At 44.0% G+C, this 17,018-nt stretch overlaps 1 protein-coding gene across 5 annotated transcripts in view; it reads right to left on the reverse strand.

Annotated features, from left to right (window-relative positions):
- Positions 1-17,018, reverse strand: part of RELB (RELB proto-oncogene, NF-kB subunit) — a 139,169-nt gene that overhangs the window by 118,590 nt on the left and 3,561 nt on the right. For 2 of the 5 annotated variants that reach the window (XM_058195565.1, XM_058195566.1), the window contains exons 2-9: positions 13,787-13,843; positions 13,336-13,385; positions 10,294-10,811; positions 8,575-8,732; positions 6,691-6,782; positions 5,366-5,497; positions 2,894-2,998; positions 198-413 (exon numbers count right to left, since the gene is read on the reverse strand). In XM_058195565.1, the coding sequence (XP_058051548.1) occupies positions 198-413; positions 2,894-2,998; positions 5,366-5,497; positions 6,691-6,782; positions 8,575-8,732; positions 10,294-10,689 (1,099 nt within the window). In that variant the 5' untranslated portion in view covers positions 10,690-10,811; positions 13,336-13,385; positions 13,787-13,843. Of the gene's footprint in view, positions 1-197; positions 414-2,893; positions 2,999-5,365; positions 5,498-6,690; positions 6,783-8,574; positions 8,733-10,293; positions 12,274-13,335; positions 13,386-13,786; positions 13,844-15,115; positions 15,223-17,018 lie in introns of those variants that run through there. The other 3 variants (XR_009156581.1, XM_058195564.1, XM_058195567.1) reach the window with 2 other exon arrangements.

Here is a 17,018-nt window from a genome sequence, read left to right on the forward strand (position 1 = left end):
GTTGGTTTTTTCACTGACTGAGTTTCCTACTACCTACTTGGGCCTGGGTCACAACAGAGTCCTCCATTTATGACCACAGTTGGGACTGGAATTTCCATTGCAGTTGTTAAATGAATCGTGCAGGCTGCTGGCGGACCACAACAAACAGTCCCGAAACGAATGGCTGTAATAGGTAGCTTCTCCGATTCCTGCCTCACCTGTGTCTTTGGGCAGGTAGGTGAACGGGAATGGTTCGCTGGAAACGCTGTCCGTCAAGCGACGCAGGTACACCTCCACTTCCACGGGCTCCAGGATGTCCAGGTGTTGGTAAGGGGGGGTCTTGAAGACGATGGCAATCTGCCGATGGACGTCTGCTTGGGAAAAATCAGCTCTACCTTCCCAAGCATCTTTCCGGAAAATGACAGAGATGTCTTCTGCCAAGTGAAGATGGAGAAGCAGCAATTAAGATAGCTGAGGACCAAATTTATTTATTTATTTATTTATTTATTTATTTATTTTATTTTGTCACAACAATATATGTAGGTATCATACAAAAGATTATATAGTATATAAACACATATATGAGTAAATATAAGGAGGTGTAAGCATATATATAGGAAGGAGAAAAGAAAAAAAAACAATAGGACAGGAACGGTAGGCACGTTTGTGCGCTTATGCACGCCCCTTATGGTCCTCTTAGGAATGGGGTGAGGTCAATAGTAGAAAGTTTTTGGTTAAAGCTTTTAGGATTATGGGAAGAGACCACAGAGTCAGGTAAAGTATTCCAAGCACTGATGATTCTGTTACAGAAATCATATTTTCTGCAATCTAGATTAAAGCGGTTGACATTAAGTTTAAATCTATTGGTTGCTCTAGTATTATTGCAATTAAAGCTGAAGTAGTCTTTAACAGGAAGGACATTACAATAGATGATTCTGTGAGTTAAGCTTAGGTCATGTCGAAGGCGACGGAGTTCCAAGTTTTCTAAGCCTAGGATTTCAAGTCTGGTGGGATAAGGTATTTTATTGTTTTCAGAGGAATGGAGAACTCTTCTTGTAAAATATTTCTGGACACGTTCAATTGTATTGATGTCAGAGATGTGAGGGTTCCAAACAGGCGAGCTGTATTCTAGAATTGGTCTAGCAAATGTTTTATATGCTCTGGTTAGTAGTGTGGTGTTTTTGGAAAAGAAGCTACGCAAAATTAGGTTTACAACTCTTAGAGCTTTTTTTGCTATGTAGTTGCAGTGGGCTTTGGCACTTAGATCATTTGACATGAAAACTCCAAGGTCTTTAACAGGATGGAGGTCGTCTGTAAGGTAATGTCCATCAAGCAAGTACTTAGTTTTTGGGTTCTTTTTTCCTGTATGTAAGACTGAGCATTTGCTGGTTGAAATTTGGAGCTGCCAATTTTTAGACCAAGCGGTTAGATGATCAAGGTCGTTTTGAATGATAGAAGTATTGTCTGTGGTGTTAAATAGTTTGACATCATCAGCAAAGAGAACACAATTACTTGAGATGTGGTCACAGAGGAATCTAAATTCAAGGAATTTAAAGATGTAAATTTAAAGGAATTTAAAGATGCCAAGTAAAGATGGAGAAGCAGCGATTAAGATAGCTGGGGACCAAGTTCAAGGAATCTAAATTCTCCGATACTTCTTTGGCTGCTCTGCAAACCAGGTTTCTCACGATTAGCAACTTGAAGATGAGTCTACGACAATTCGTCACGGCCAACTCACCACAGCCAGCTGGCCACAGCTTTTTCATGACAGGACAACTCGATGTGGGACAAGAGTTACACTAATATTAAAGTTGAATAGATTCGTTAAAGAAAGGATGCAAAAGGAAGGACAGAATTGAAAGTGAATCGCAAAAATCAAAGTATGTTTTTATTTATTTTAAAATAATGAAATAGAATTCGTTAAAATTGTCCTGCACCAAGTTGTCCCACGGCGAGTGGCCTGTGGTGAATTTGCCCATTCTACTTGTGGACTTCAACTCCCAGAATCCCTCAGCCAGCAAAGCCATGAGGGGAAAGAGCCGTCAACTAAACTTTCCCTCTGAAGGGGCTTTTGTGTTTTTTTTCAAGCTCAGGGACTTGAAGACTTGTGGACTTCAACTCCCAGAATCCTTCAGCACATGCTGGCTGGGGAATGCTGGGAATTGAAGTCCACTCAACTTCAAGTTCCTAAGCTTGACAAACACTGCTGTAAACAAGCAAACCATGCATCGTTGCCTTTAACTATTATCTGAACAGGCTCATTTTTTATATGTCTGGCTTGTTTCAGAACCATAAAATCGGATTACCATCCTATCTGGGACAGAATAAGAACCTTTTCCTACAGATAGTTCTCAACTTCAAGCCATTTTACTATATTCATTTATTATTTGATTCTTCTTTTATTAGTTTTATTGTTTTTATATGTGGTTTTATATTCTGTAAGCCGCCTTGCGTCGCCATGTGCGAAAAAAGGCGGCGATATAAATTCCCTAAATAAATAAATAAATTTGCTTAGTGACTTTTGAAGTTACAACGCCACTGAAAAAGTGACTTAGGACCGTTTTTCACACTTGTGACTATTACACAATCCTCATCATCATATTTATGACGATTGTTGTACTGTTTCCGGGGTCACGTAATTCTCCTTTTTGCAACCTTTCTGACAAGCAAAATCAATGGGGAAGCCAGATTCACTTAACAGCCGTGTTACTAACTTAAAACCTGTGCTGATTCACTTAACAATTTTCTCATTTTTTGGCACAAATGTCATAAGTCGAGGAATATCTGCACTTGTCGTTTCTAGGCCTAGAACTATAGAGGCGACCTAATTTGATCAAATTAGTTGAATGGGGGGGGGAGCGTATTTAAGACCCCTGGTATTCTCTCCCTCCCCCCCCCCCGCCCCGACAAGCACCTTTCTGGACTTTGTCACACAGCAGGTAAAATTCTTCGCCACCAGTGCAGCTTCCATGTTCTTTGTTCATCCGGTAGATTTTGAGTTCGGATGTGTTTGTGGACTCTGTGCGGACAGAAAGTGAAGGAATTAAAAACAACTTTCTCACTGCGCGTAAGTAGATGTCTTGCAAATAAAGGCAAATAAACCTATCCCAGATTAATGTTGCAGGATCCAGTCCAAGTTGGTCACAGGAGACCAGTAGTGGGTTTCAATTCCCGGCGCTATCCGTTCACTACTGGGAGCGTGTATGTGCTTTGTGCGCGGGGAGGGGGGGGACGCTTCTATGCATGCACAGAAGGTTCTGCATATGCACACAGCATTTTTGATGATGTCTGGGCAGGTGGGCAGATCCTCCCGCCACCGCTATTATAGCTTTGCTGGCTGAGGGACTCTGGGAGTTGAAGTCCACAAGTCTTAAAGGGACCAAGGTTGGAGAGCCCTGGGCTAGATGACCTCCAAGCTTTGCTGGCTGAGGGACTCTGGGAGTTGAAGTCCACAAGTCTTCAAGGGACCAAGGTTGGAGACCCCTGGACTAGATGACCTCCAAGCTTTGCTGGCTGAGGGACTCTGGGAGTTGAAGTCCACAAGTCTTCAAGGGACCAAGGTTGGAGAGCCCTGGTCTAGGGTTATTTCATGGAGGGACCAAGGGAGGACGACAGCAAAATAAAATTTAAAAAATCCCACCGCAATCGTGTGACTGACGATGCACAAAGTTTCTTTTTTTATTGACCACCGGATAACAGATACCATACCAACCTTGGCAGTTTTTTTTTTCATAACACGTTTTTCACTAGAAAGAAAAAAGCTATTTTCACGGCCTGCACTTCTGTTTTCTATTTTCCGTTTCAAAACCAAATCACTAAAAACAGCCCTTTCTTAGACCACATTTCCTGATGGTTGTTTTTTTTTTAGGGTACATACAACTCTGAAAAAAATATATTAGAACTCCCCCAAAACAATAAATAAGGGCCCTGCCGACAGCTTTGCCTTCCTAACTTCTGGCAACTTCAAAAATTATTTAATAACTTGCCCATAGTTTTTTCTTCCTTCCTTCCTTCCTTCCTTCCTTCCTTCCTTCCTTCCTTCCTTCCTTCCTTCCCTTCCACCCTCCTTCCCTCCCTCCCTCCTTACTTTCCTTGCTTCCTTCCTTCCTCTCTCCCTGCCTTCCTTTCCTTACTCCCTCTATTCCTCCCTCCCTCCATCCTTTCCTTCCTGTCTCCCTTTCCTTGCGCCCTCTTTTCCTTCCTTCCTTCCTGTCTGCCTTTCCTTACACCCTCTCTTTTCTTTCCTTCCTTCCTTCCTTCCTTCCTTCCTTCCTTCCTTCCTTCCTTCCTTCCTTCCTTCTTTCCCTTCCACCCTCCTTCCTCCCTCCTTTCTTTCCTTCCTTCCTCCCTTTCTCCTGCCTCCTTTCCTTACTCCTCTATTTTTCCCTCCATCTCTTCCTTCCTTCCTTCCTGCCTCCTTCCTTACACCTCTCTTCCTTCCTTCCTCCTCCCTCCTCCCTCCTTTCCTTCCTCCTTCCTTCTTTTCCTCCTCCCTCCCTCCTTCCTTCCTTCCTGTCTCCCTTTCCTTACACCTTTTCCTTCCTTTCTTCCTTCCTGTCTCCCTTTCCTTACACCTTTTTCCTTCCTCCCTCCCTCCCTCCTTTCCTTCCTCCTTCCTCCTTCCTTCTTTTTCCCTCCTCCCTCTTTCCTCCCTCCTGCCTCCTTCCTTCCTTCCTGTCTCCCTTTCCTTACACCCTCTTTTCCTTCCTTCCTTCCTGTCTCCCTTTCCTTACACCCTCTTTTCCTTCCTTCCTTCCTGTCTCCCTTTCCTTACACCCTCTTTTCCTTCCTTCCTTCCTCCCTCCCTCCCTCCTCTCTTTTCTCCTTCCCTCCTTCCTTCTTTTTCCCTCCCTCCCTCTTTCCCTCCCTCCCTCCCACCCTCCTTCCCTCCCTCCCTCCCTCCCTCCCTCCTTCCTTCCTTCCTGTCTCCCTTTCCTTACACCTTTTCCTTCCTTTCTTCCTTCCTGTCTCCCTTTCCTTACACCCTCTTTTCCTTCCTTCCTTCCTTACTCCCTCCCTCCTTTCCTTCCTCCTTCCCTCCTTCCTTCTTTTCCTCCTCCTCTTTCCTCCTCCTCCCACCCTCCTTCCTCCCTCCTCCCTCCCTCCCTCCTCCTCCTTCCTTCCTTCCTGTCTCCTTCCTCCTCCTTCCTCCTTCCTTCTTCCTTCCTGTCTCCCTTTCCTGACACCTTTTCCTTCCTTCCTTCCTCCCTCCCTCCCTCCTTTCCTTCCTCCTTCCCTCCTTCCTTCTTTTTCCCTCCCTCCCTCTTTCCCTCCCTCCCTCCCTCCTCCCTTCCTTCCTGTCTCCCTTTCCTTACACCCTCTCTTTTCCTTCCCTTCTTCCTTCCCTTTCCCCAGCTTGAAATAACTCTCTTTAAACTTTACCTACTTTTGTCAAAGATGGGTTCCGAAAGGACGGGGTTGAGATGCCATGTTTTCCCCATAGAATCCTGATAAGAGGCCTGGAAACAGAGGCGCACCACATTCATGTCAACCTCTTGGTGATTCTTCAGTGAACCAGCTACGCCAACAGAGCAAGAGAGGAGAGGTGAACCCATCAGAGTATATACAGCAGAACAGTAGTACGTACTATACATACGGGGGTGGGGTGTGGGGGAAACAGCCCCAGGACAGAAGTTTTTAACCTGTGGGATTCATTCAGCACATCCTGGGGGAAATCGAGAAATTTGTTATGGCTTGGAAGTTAAGGATCCAGCTTGGAACGGCTTGTGAAACGGTCACAAAAGGAGATTACATCAGGTCATAATTTAGAACAGAGGCTAAGCGATCGGTCATAAGTTGAGGATTCCCTGTATCAGAAACCAACTTCAATGCTTTCTCTAACCTGGCTTCACAAGACTTATTTTAGGGAAGGGAAGGGAATGGGAGATGGAATAAAATAGAATAGGAATAAAACAAGAATAATAGAATAGAATAGGAATAAAAATAATAAGTAAGCAGTACTTAAGCAGTCCACCCAATAAGCAGACTTCATTAGAGTAGAATAGAACAGAACAGAACAGAACAGAATAGAATAGAATAGAATGCAGGATGGGATGGGATGGGATGGGATGGGATGGGATGGGATGGGATGGGATGGGATGGGATGGGATGGGATGGGATGGGATGGGATGAGATGGGATGGAATAGAATGGAATAGAATAGAATAGAATGGAATTCAGAATTACAATAGAATATAGAATAGAATTCAGAATTCGGAACAGAATAGAATAGGAGTAGAGTAGAGATGAGAAGAGTACAGTGAATAGAATAGAATAGAATAGAATAGAATAGAATAGAATAGAATAGAATAGAATAGAATAGAATAGAATAGAATAGAATAGAAATAGAAATAGAAATAGAAATAGAATAAAATAGAAATAGAATAGAATAGAATAGAATAGAATTCAGAATTACAATAAAATATAGAATAGAATTCAGAATTCGGAATGGAATAGAATAGAATAGGAGCAGAGTAGAGATGAGATGAGTATAGTGAATAGAATAGAATAGAAATAAAAATAATAAGAATAGAATAGAATAGAATAGAATAGAATAGAATAGAATAGAATAGAATAGAATAGAATAGAATTCTATTGTCACTTTAAATGTACACTAATCAACATACACTAAAATGAGATTTCGCTGCATTCCACTCTCGGAGCAGGCGTTGTGCATATAGCCGAACACACACGCAAAGGAGTTTCTTCTCACCTTTAAAAGGATCAATTCCCAGTTGTAGCTTCTTTTCTATGGACTCTTCTATGTCCTTCTTCTTCACACACTGGATCCCGAGATTGTTAAAGCTGTCGAGCGGAGGACAGTTTGGGGTTCAAACAACAGAAAGTCCACGACGAAAGAAAAGCAATTTCCGCAATGCATTTACAGGTAGTCCTCGGTTTCTGACCAATATTGAACCCCATTGAAATGTCCATCGCTAGGCGAGACCGGTAAGCGAGTTTTGCTCCATTTTACGACCTTCCCCACCACAGCTGCGAAACGAGTCGCTGCCCTTGTTCGGTTAATAACCCGGTTGTCAAGTGAATCCGGTTTCCCCACCGACTGGGCTTGTCAGAAGGTCACAAAAGGGGATCACACGATCCTGGGGCACTGCAACAGGCATAAGTACATGCCAGTTGACAAGCCTTTGACTTTTGATCATGTGATCGCAGATTTATCCCCAGAGCTAGGGTGTGGTTTTGCTAGCAGCGGTGGCTCTTCCGTCCCAAGGACTGGCCCATAGATTTCCACTGCTCTCCTCTCCTCTGCCTTCCGCTCATCGGGCACTGGACCCAGCCGTTCCTCCTCTTTCTCATCAGCCACCTCCAGACCTGGGGGCTGTTGACTTTCCATCTGAGGGCTGATGGACAGCCCAGGCTCTGCCTCTGTCTCTCTCTCTCTCTCTCTGATAGCTCCATGGCATAGGGCCGGGCTATTTACGGGACCACCTACTGCTACCGAATACCTCCCACCGACCCGTGCGCTCTCACAGAGAGGGACTCCTCAGGGTGCCATCGGCGCGACAGTGTCGTCTGGCGACGCCCAGGGGAAGGGCCTTCTCTGTGGGGGCTCCCGCCCTCTGGAACGAACTCCCCCCGGGACTCCGTCAACTTCCGGACCTCCGAACCTTTCGTCGCGAGCTTAAAACGCATTTATTCATCTGCGCAGGACTGGGTTAGTTTTTTAAATTTATGGGTTTTAATTGGGGGTTTTAAATGGGGTTTTAAATTGTATCTAAATTTTTAGGCCGTTATTGAATCAGTTTTTTATATAGTTTTTAATTTGTATTCTATGTATTGTGTTTTTTATTGGCTGTGAACCGCCCTGAGTCCTTCGGGAGAAGGGCGGTATACAAATATAATAAATAAAATAATAAATATAAAATAATAAAAATTCCCTCTTTCCCCTTGGAGCTCTCAGGTTGCCTTGATGCTGACCAGGGGTGAAATCCAGCAAGTTTTTACAGGTTCTGGAGAACCTGTAGTGGAAATTTTGAGTAGTTTGGAGAACTGGCAAATACCACCTCTGGCTGGCCCTAGAGTGGGGAGGGAATTATTTTTTTTTAATTTACATTTATATCCCGCCCTTCTCCGAAGACTCAGGGCGGCTTACAGTGTGTAAGGCAATAGTCTCATTCTATTTGTATATTTACAAAGTCAACATTGCCCCCCCAACAATCTGGGTCCTCATTTTACCTACCTTATAAAGGATGGAAGGCTGAGTCAACCTCGGCCCTGGTGGGGCTTGAACCTGCAGTAATTGCAGGCTGCTGTGTTTTAATAACAGGCTCCTTACAGCCTGAGCCACCACGGCCCGATGGGGATTTTGCAGTATCCTTCCCCCAGGAGTGGGGAGGGAATGGGGATTTTGTAGTATCCTTCCGCTGCCACGCCCACCAAGCCACGCCCACAGAACCAGTAGCAAAAAAAAAAATTGGATTTCACCACTGATGCTGATCCTGACTCCCATGCCGCCTCCTCCTCCTCTGATGGGGCCAGCGGCCCACAGGTCACCTTGATGGTGTGCAAGCCCCCCAAATCAAGAGCCATCACCATTTCAGCACCCCAAACCTTCCGCCCCAGAGACTGAGTGATATACCTATGCCTGGCATTGATTCGAGGCTTCAGGGTCACTTCACAGAGCCCGTTGCTGCAATCCTTCCCTACCAGGCTGTGTGGATGGATCCGATAAGGCCAGTCCTTCCAGACCAAGCAAGCCGTCACTTTCACTTCCGGAATCCCTTCAAAGTTTTGCAGCTGGAGAAACAACCAGGTTTCAGATGTCACATACCCTTCTCCCCCCACCCCCCAAAAAAAAAATATGGTCAGGACTATCCCCAAACTACCCTCTCTGCAAAATCCATCACACTTGGAAATACAACGTCCAGCTTTGGTCGCCACGATGTAAAAAAGGGTGCGGAGACTCTAGAAAGAGTGCAGAGAAGAGCAACCAAGATGATGAAGGGATTGGAGGCTAAAACGTACGATGAACGGTTGCTGGAATTGGATTTAGTGAAAAGAAGGACTAGGGGAGACATGATAGCGGTGTTCTGATATTTGAGGGGCTGTCACAAAGAAGACGGAGTCAAACTATTCTCCAAAGCACCTGAGGGTAGAACAAGAAGCAATGGGTGGAAACTAATCAAGGAGAGAAGCAACTTAGAACTAAGGAGAAGTTTCCTGACAGTTGGGACAATTCATCAGTGGAACTACATGCCTCCAGAAGCTGTGGGTGCGCCAACATTTTAAAGAAGAGATTGGACAACCATGTGCCTGAAATGGTAAAGGGTTTCCTGCTTGAGAAGGGGGTTGGACTAGAAGACCTCCAAGGTCCCTTCCAACTCAACTCAACTCTTCTCTTCTCCTCTCTTCTCTTCTCTTCTCTTCTATTTTCATTCCATTCTCTATTCTATTCTGTTCTATTTTATTCTATTCTATTCTATTTTCATTCCATTCCATTCTCTACTCTATTCTATTCTATTCTATTCTATTTTCATTCCATTCTCTATTCTATTCTATTCTATTCTATTCTATTCTATTCTATTCTATTCTATTTTCATTCCATTCTCTATTCTGTTCTGTTCTGTTCTGTTCTGTTCTGTTCTGTTCTGTTCTGTTCTACTCCATTCCATTCTTTACCAACCATTCCTCCATTGGGCAGTAGAGACAGTCCTCGACTTACAACCGTTCGTTTAGCGACTGTTCAAAGTTAGAAGAGCACTGAAAAATGTCACTTCTGGTTTTCGCACTTCCGATCATTGCAGCTTCCCTACAGTCACATGATCAAAATTCAGGCACTTGGCAACTGGCATGTACTTATGCCGGTTGCAGGGTCCTGGGGGGTCGGCATTCGTTACCTTCCCAGCCAGCTTCCGACAAGCAAATTCAATGGGGAAGGCGGGGGGAGCCCGATTCGCTTAACGACTCTGTGATTGACGTAACAGCGGCAGGGATTCGCTTAACCAAAAATAAGCTCGTAAAATGAGGCAAAACTTGCTTCTCCCTGGCCTTGCTTAGCCACAGAAAGTTTGGGCTCCGTTGCAGTCATAAGTTGAGGACTACCTGTACCGCCAAATCTTTCCATCTCTGCGTACAATAATCTCACGGCAGTTATAGTTTATAAAATCAGCACGTTCTGGTTCTTTTCTCTTTTTATCTATCAGTCCCGGGAGAAAAAGTCAGCTTGTGATCCACCTTATCCCAACACCTGGAAGGCACACCTGGATTATAGCCCTTTCCTGGCTTCTCCTGTCTTTGCCCCTCCCCATGTGGGCGGGACTTCCCCTTTAACTCCACCCCCCTGCCCACGGCCGCTCACCTCAATGGTGGGCAACGTTTTGTTGGTCTCGCTGCTCCCTTCTCCCAAAATGCTCCCGGCTGACCGTCCTTCGCACTGATACCGGAAGCGCATCCCTCGTTGTTTCGGCTGCTCTACGATCACCAGCTTGGGGGGCTCCCGCATGGCGTCATCCAGAGGCTCTGGGGCCACCGTGGAGCTCCCCGAAGGGCCAGGAGCTGTCCAAGGAGCATCCAAATCCCGGCTGGAGGGCAGCAGCCTTCTTGGGACCAGCTGGGGCCGCAAGGACAAGTTATTGAGGGTCTGGGACAGCTGTTGGGGGAAGGAATCCTGGGGTGAACCCGGGACAGGGGATCCCAAGACCCCGTAAGTCTCCAGCCCGTTGTGCAAAAGGCTCATCCTTCCAGCTCTCGGCATCTCCCCCGGCGGGGTGAAGTCGGTGCTCCTGGGAATCAACTTGGGGGGGCCGTTCAACGACACCCGGGCGGATCCTGGGTCCTCACCAAAACCGTCTTCTTTAATCAGCTCATCGATGATTGCTAGAAAACGAGGAAGAGAAAGGCCAGCGGTTGCAACCAACTCGTTCATCCAAGCTCTGCTTTGTCAGCTAAGCTGCAATTAGCCGACTCCTCCTCAATCACGGCTTGTTTTGTAGTCCACCAGCAGCCAGCGGATCTGGCAGCAGATTCAGACAGTGACGAGGTTGGGGAGGAACTTGGGCCGGTCCTGGAGTCTGGGGAAGGCTCTGATGAGGGCTCTGCATCGGAGGCAGAGAGGGAGCCAGGGCCGTATGCCAGTTATCAGCTGCCTTCGGAGTCAGACATCAGTGAGGCAGACAAACAGCTGGAGCCTGTTCCCAGTGTGCTCATACACAGAGTTGCCAGGCGCAGGGAACAGCTAAAGAACAAGGGTCGACTCAGGAGTAAGGCCACAGGTGGACAATGAATGGCCCCTCCCAGAGGGAATAAAAGAGGAGCGAAAGGGGAGGGGAGTTTGCAAGAGACAATTAGTTCATTCCTGCATTCTTGCCAAGTATTGCAGGCGTCTGAAAGATATCAACCTGGCCACTCTCCAAGCCTGATAAAAGTAATTGTGAGCTATCTTGAAAGACTGTGGGAGAGGAAAGACTTTGCTGGAGAGGAATTCGCTGTAAATTAAATAAAAGGGAGTTTTGTCCGGACAAGGGGAAGCCTAGGTCAGAACAGTTTGAACACCACGAGCATCAAGATCAGACAACTTGCTAAACAAACAAAAAAACTCCAGATGATAGTTTAGTGGAGGTCACATCCAGCCCCCATAGCTTCTTTAACCAAATTTTCCTGAACTGTGGGGTCTTTTGGTGCTCTCTGAGCTGGGTGGTTTTCTTGCAGACGTTTCATGACCCAACTAGGTAACCTCATCAGGGCTATCATCATCACCTAGCATTGATGACGTTACCTACTTGGGTCATGAAACATCTGCAAGGAAACCACCAAACTGGAAAAATGAAGGAACACCTACAGAAGAAGCTGCAATTTAAAAAAAGAAAAAAACTAGACTGTGCAGAAATTGACAGATTGACATTAAAGATAAAAGAAAAAGAAGATACAGAATACTTTCAAACATGGGCCTTGTTTTATCAATGGTTGGATAACAGAGGTAGAAATTATCGTGTTTGCCCGAAAATAAGACCCTGTCTTATATTTTTTTGAACCGCGAAATAAGCGCTTGGCCTTATTTTCGAGGAGGTCTTATTATTTTGGAGGGTGTGGAGCAAGACAGGGCTCCTCTTGTCATCTTACGTGATTTCCAGCTCTGTCTCCCTAACCCTAGTCAGAGGAAATGGCGGGGACTTGCTGCACATGCAATTAAATATTTTTGGGGAGGGCTTATTTTCAGGAGGGGGGTTATTTTGGCACATGCACTCAAAAGCCCCATTGGGCTTATTATCAGGGGCGGTCTTATTTTAGGGGAAACAGGAGTAGGAACTGGAAAAGGACTATTATGTAAGCAAATCGATCCAGACAATACGCTGTTCACAAAACACTGATATATGTAAAGAGAAAATGTATAAATAAACATATATATATATATATATATATATATATATATATATATATATATATATATATATATATATATATATATATATATATATATATATATATATATATCTCTGATTGGCTGGGGTGTGTCCTGTTTGACTTGGTTGTGCTCAGATTAGTCTGAGTTGCAGGGGGATTTGAGCTGGTGAGCTGCATTGCTGTTGTTTGGCTTCGTGTTTGTGGTCGTGCTACATCTTCATAGTGGGTGTCTGTCTGCTGTATGTATGGATTGGAGGGGTTTGAATATATATATATATTGAATATTGAATATATATATATATATTTAAATATATATATATATATATTTAAAAAGACATGATCAGATGATGGTAATTCTGGTTTGTTTGTTTTTTTGTTTGTTTTTTTATTTGCATTTATATCCCGCCCTTCTCCGAAGACTCAGGGCGGCTTACACTGTGTTAAACAATAGTCTTCATCAATTTGTATATTATATACAAAGTCAACTTTTATTGCCCCCAACAATCTGGGTCCTCATTTTACCTACCTTATAAAGGATGGAAGGCTGAGTCAACCTTGGGCCTGGTGGGACTTGAACTTGCAGTAATTGCAAGCAGCTGTGTTAATAACAGACCGACTTAGTCTGCTGAGCCACCAGAGGCCCCTCTGTTTTTTCTTATTTAGATGAAGGATCTCAGCCAGCACTTTGATGGAGATGCAGAATAAGAGGAGAGAGAAAAATTAGAGCCTTAAACCGGGGTGAAATAGTTCCGGATCGGACCGGATCGCGCAATCCGGTAGCGATTGTGGCCGGTGGTTCGGCGATCCGGTAGCGATGGCGGAGCAAAGCTCCGCTCACCCGCCTTGGTGTCATTACTTCCTGGTTTTAACCAGGAAGTAATGTGTTTTTTACCTTCTGTGCGGCGCATGCACTTCCAAACCGGTAAGGAAGCTAAGTAAATTTCACCCCTGCTTCAAACCTTAAAATAATGACTCAATTAGGTGACAAATATCTACTTACCTGTCACTGGCAGCACCCCTCTACAACCCCCAAGTGCTTACCTAGTTCATCTGCAAAAGAAAAAAGGAGAAATATTGTATATTTCTATATACTATATATTCCTTTTGTTTTCAAACATCCACATCAGCTTCTCGTTTCGCTCAGCCTTTGAACCAGATTTGAATACAGGTAGTCCTCGACTTGACAGCAATTCCGTTTAGTAACCGTTCAAAGTGATAATGAAAATTTTTTGTGACCGTCGGACGAACAGCGTCAGCGGGGAAGCCAGATTCACTTAACAAACGTGTCACTCACTTAAAAACTGCAGTGGTTGACTGAATAACTGTGGCCAGGAAGGTTGTAAAATGGGCCAACATTCGCTGAAACGTTTGCACGTAGCAAGAGAAATGTGAGGCTCAATTGGGGTCGTAAGTCGAGGACCACCGTAATGCAGGATGCTGAAAATCCTTACCCGACGTCTCCCTGGTGGGCTGCATTGTGGGCAAGCTAGAAGCGGCAAGCAGGGGTCCTGTTAAAAAGAAAAAAAAACAGGAAAAAAAATCAGAATAAAACAGAGCAAGATGCTGCAGGAGTTTATCCTATCCTCCAGGCCAGGGGTATCAAACTCAAGGCAGGGGGTCCCGTGGCTGAAAACGGGGGCCTGGGGATGGCCAAGCGTGGCCCACACACACACACACAGGTTCTGTTTTCGCTGTCAGAGGGCTATCAGAACAAACTCAAAACAAAACAGAAGGAGAAATGTTTCCCCTTTCTGCATCTGAGCACGCAGGAAGGGACAGGAAAAGAGGAAAGAAAAAGAAAAAGATGGGAAGAGAGCAAGGAAGGAAAAAGAAGGAAAGAGGGGAAGGAAGGAAGGAAGAAGAAAGAATGAAGAGGGAGGGAAGAAAGGAACAGATAACATTAACAGGGTTGGGAGGTGGCCTTGGAGGTCATCCAGTCCAACCCCCTGCTCACGCAGGAGACCTATACTAGGGATTCGAACCACCCGAACTGCCCACCTTTCTGAACTACAAGCTCAGTGTCTTAGCCACTGAGCCACCTAGCCAGGAAGGAAGGAAGGAGAACAGGGAGGGAGGGAAGAAGGAAGTCAAGTATGTAGGTAGATAGGTGAGGGGAAGGAAGGAAGGAAGGAAGGAGAAGAGGGAGGGAGAGAGGGAAGAAGGAAGTCAGATATGTAGGTAGATAGGTGAGGAGAAGGAAGGAAGGAAGGAAGGAGAAGAGGAGGAGAGGAAGAAGGAAGGAAGAAGGAAGAAGGAAGAAGGAAGGAGAAGGAAGGAAGAAGGAAAAGAGGAAGAAGTCACGTATGTAGGTAGATAGGTGAGGAGAAGGAAGGAAGGAAGGAAGGAAGGAAGGAAGGAAGGAAGGAAGGAAGGAAGGAAGGAAGGAAGGAAGGAGGAAGTCACGTATGTAGGTAGATAGGTGAGGGGAAGGAAGGAAGGAAGGAAGAAAGGAAAGAAGGAAGGAAGGAAGGAAGGAAGGAAGGAGGAAGTCACGTATGTAGGTAGATAGGTGAGGTGAAGGAAGGAAGGAGATTATAATGAGAGTGAAGGAGGGTCTCAGGGAAATTGTGCCTTAGCCCTTGGCCACCACAGGTACACCCCTCCCTCCCCCCACCACTCCAACACGAATGACGTCAAGCTGGCCACGCCAACCTCCCTCCACCCCTGAAGCCAAACACAATCCTGATGCGGCCCTCAATTTAATTGAGTTTGACACCCCTGCTCCAGACAATTCAATCTTGCAATCTGGGATTCCCCCAAATAAATCAGGCATCAATTACCTACAGGTGAATGTCACCTTTGGCAAGCTTTCTCCGATAGTTAGCCAGAGTTTATTTGAAACCAACTTTCTGCCTTTGCGTGACCCGCTGGAGATTCATCCAACAGCCTGCGCCAAAATGAGACCTTTGTCATCTATTTATTCATTTATATCACCCCTCTTATTACTTCTATAAAATAATTCAGGGCGTTGAAAATGCCTACTGCTTGGATTGGATGATTGGAAAGAACCTGAATAGATTTACCCTATGCATTTAAACAATTGTGATTGGTACTAGAAGTGTACATTGAAACACAGAACAGTGAAAGAACGAAGGATGAAACTTTAATATCAACAGAGGTGAAGAGTTTCTAAATAAGGGAAATATGAATAACAAAGCAGGTGAAAGATGGAAGATAGAAAAGAAACGTCTTTGAATTTTATGATGACATGGAAAAAACAGTCAAAATAGAGACAGAAATAAGAGGGGAATAATAGTATAAATATATTAATATAACAAGATATATGTAATAATAAGAGGGAGGTTTAAAAATTGAAGGGTGGTAAGAATAGAATAGAATAGAATAGAATAGAATAGAATAGAATAGAATAGAATAGAATAGAAAATAGAGAATAGAATATAGAATATAGAAAATAGAGAATAGAATAGAATAGAATAGAATAGAATAGAATAGAATAGAATAGAATAGAATATAGAAAATAGAGAATAGAATAGAATAGAATAGAATAGAATAGAAAATAGAGAATAGAGAATAGAATAAAGAGAATAGAATATAGAAAAAATAGAATAGAATAGAATAGAAAATAGAGAATAGAATATAGAAAATAGAGAATAGAATAGAATAGAATAGAAGAAAATAGAGAATAGAATATAGAAAATAGAGAATAGAATAGAATAGAATAGAAGAAAATAGAGAATAGAATATAGAAAATAGAGAATAGAATAGAATAGAATAGAATAGAAAATAGAAAATAGAAAATAGAGAATAGAATACAGAAAATAGAAAATAGAATAGAATAGAATAGAATAGAATAGGAGAAAATATGGAATGGAGTGGAATAGAATACAAGTTACAACACTTAATGTCATAGGGTACAAATTTAACACTTAATGATAGTCATAGGGTATGTTTAAACAATATGAAACAAAGAAAATGAAATGTAATAACCCTAATAATAATATTATGCCTGTATCAAAATGTATGATGCCCAGGCATCACACTATTCATGCATTGATTTGTATAAATAATATAAAATAAAAAACTTGGGGAAAAAATACCTAATGCTCCTCAACTTTGCTCATTGGAAACAAATGGTTAATCACCTGACCCCGCAGCCGTCGTAAATACAAGCCGATTGCTAAGTGCCCAAATTTTAGTTATGACCATGGGGATGCTGCAATGGTCATAAGTGTGAGGACCAGTCATATGTTACTTTTTTTTCTCAATGCACTTGTAACTTCTAAGGCTCACTAAACAGATGGTTGTAAGCTGCTGTAAGTACAGGAAGTCCTCGACTTACAACGGTTTGTTTAGTGACCATTCAAAGTTGCAAGGGCACGGAAGAAAAGTGATTTATGTCCGTTTTTCACACTTACGACCGTTGTGGCATCCCCGTGCTCATTTACATTTGCATGTTGGGCAACTGGTTCGTATTTACGACGGTCGCAGTGTCCTGGGGTCACGTGATCCCCTTTGATGACCTTCTGACCAGCAAAGTCAATGGGGAGGAAGCCAGATTCCCTTAACAACCGGGTGGCTAATTGAACAAGCACAATGATTCGCTTAGCAACCGTGGTCGTAAAACGAGGCAAAACTCACTGAACTAGCGGCTCGCTTAGCAGCAGACATTTTGAGCTCGGTTGCGGTCATAAGTCAGGGACTACCTGCACAGTAGGTGAGAGG

This window comes from Ahaetulla prasina, chromosome 10 (assembly GCF_028640845.1).
Source record: "Ahaetulla prasina isolate Xishuangbanna chromosome 10, ASM2864084v1, whole genome shotgun sequence".
NCBI lineage: Eukaryota > Metazoa > Chordata > Lepidosauria > Squamata > Colubridae > Ahaetulla > Ahaetulla prasina.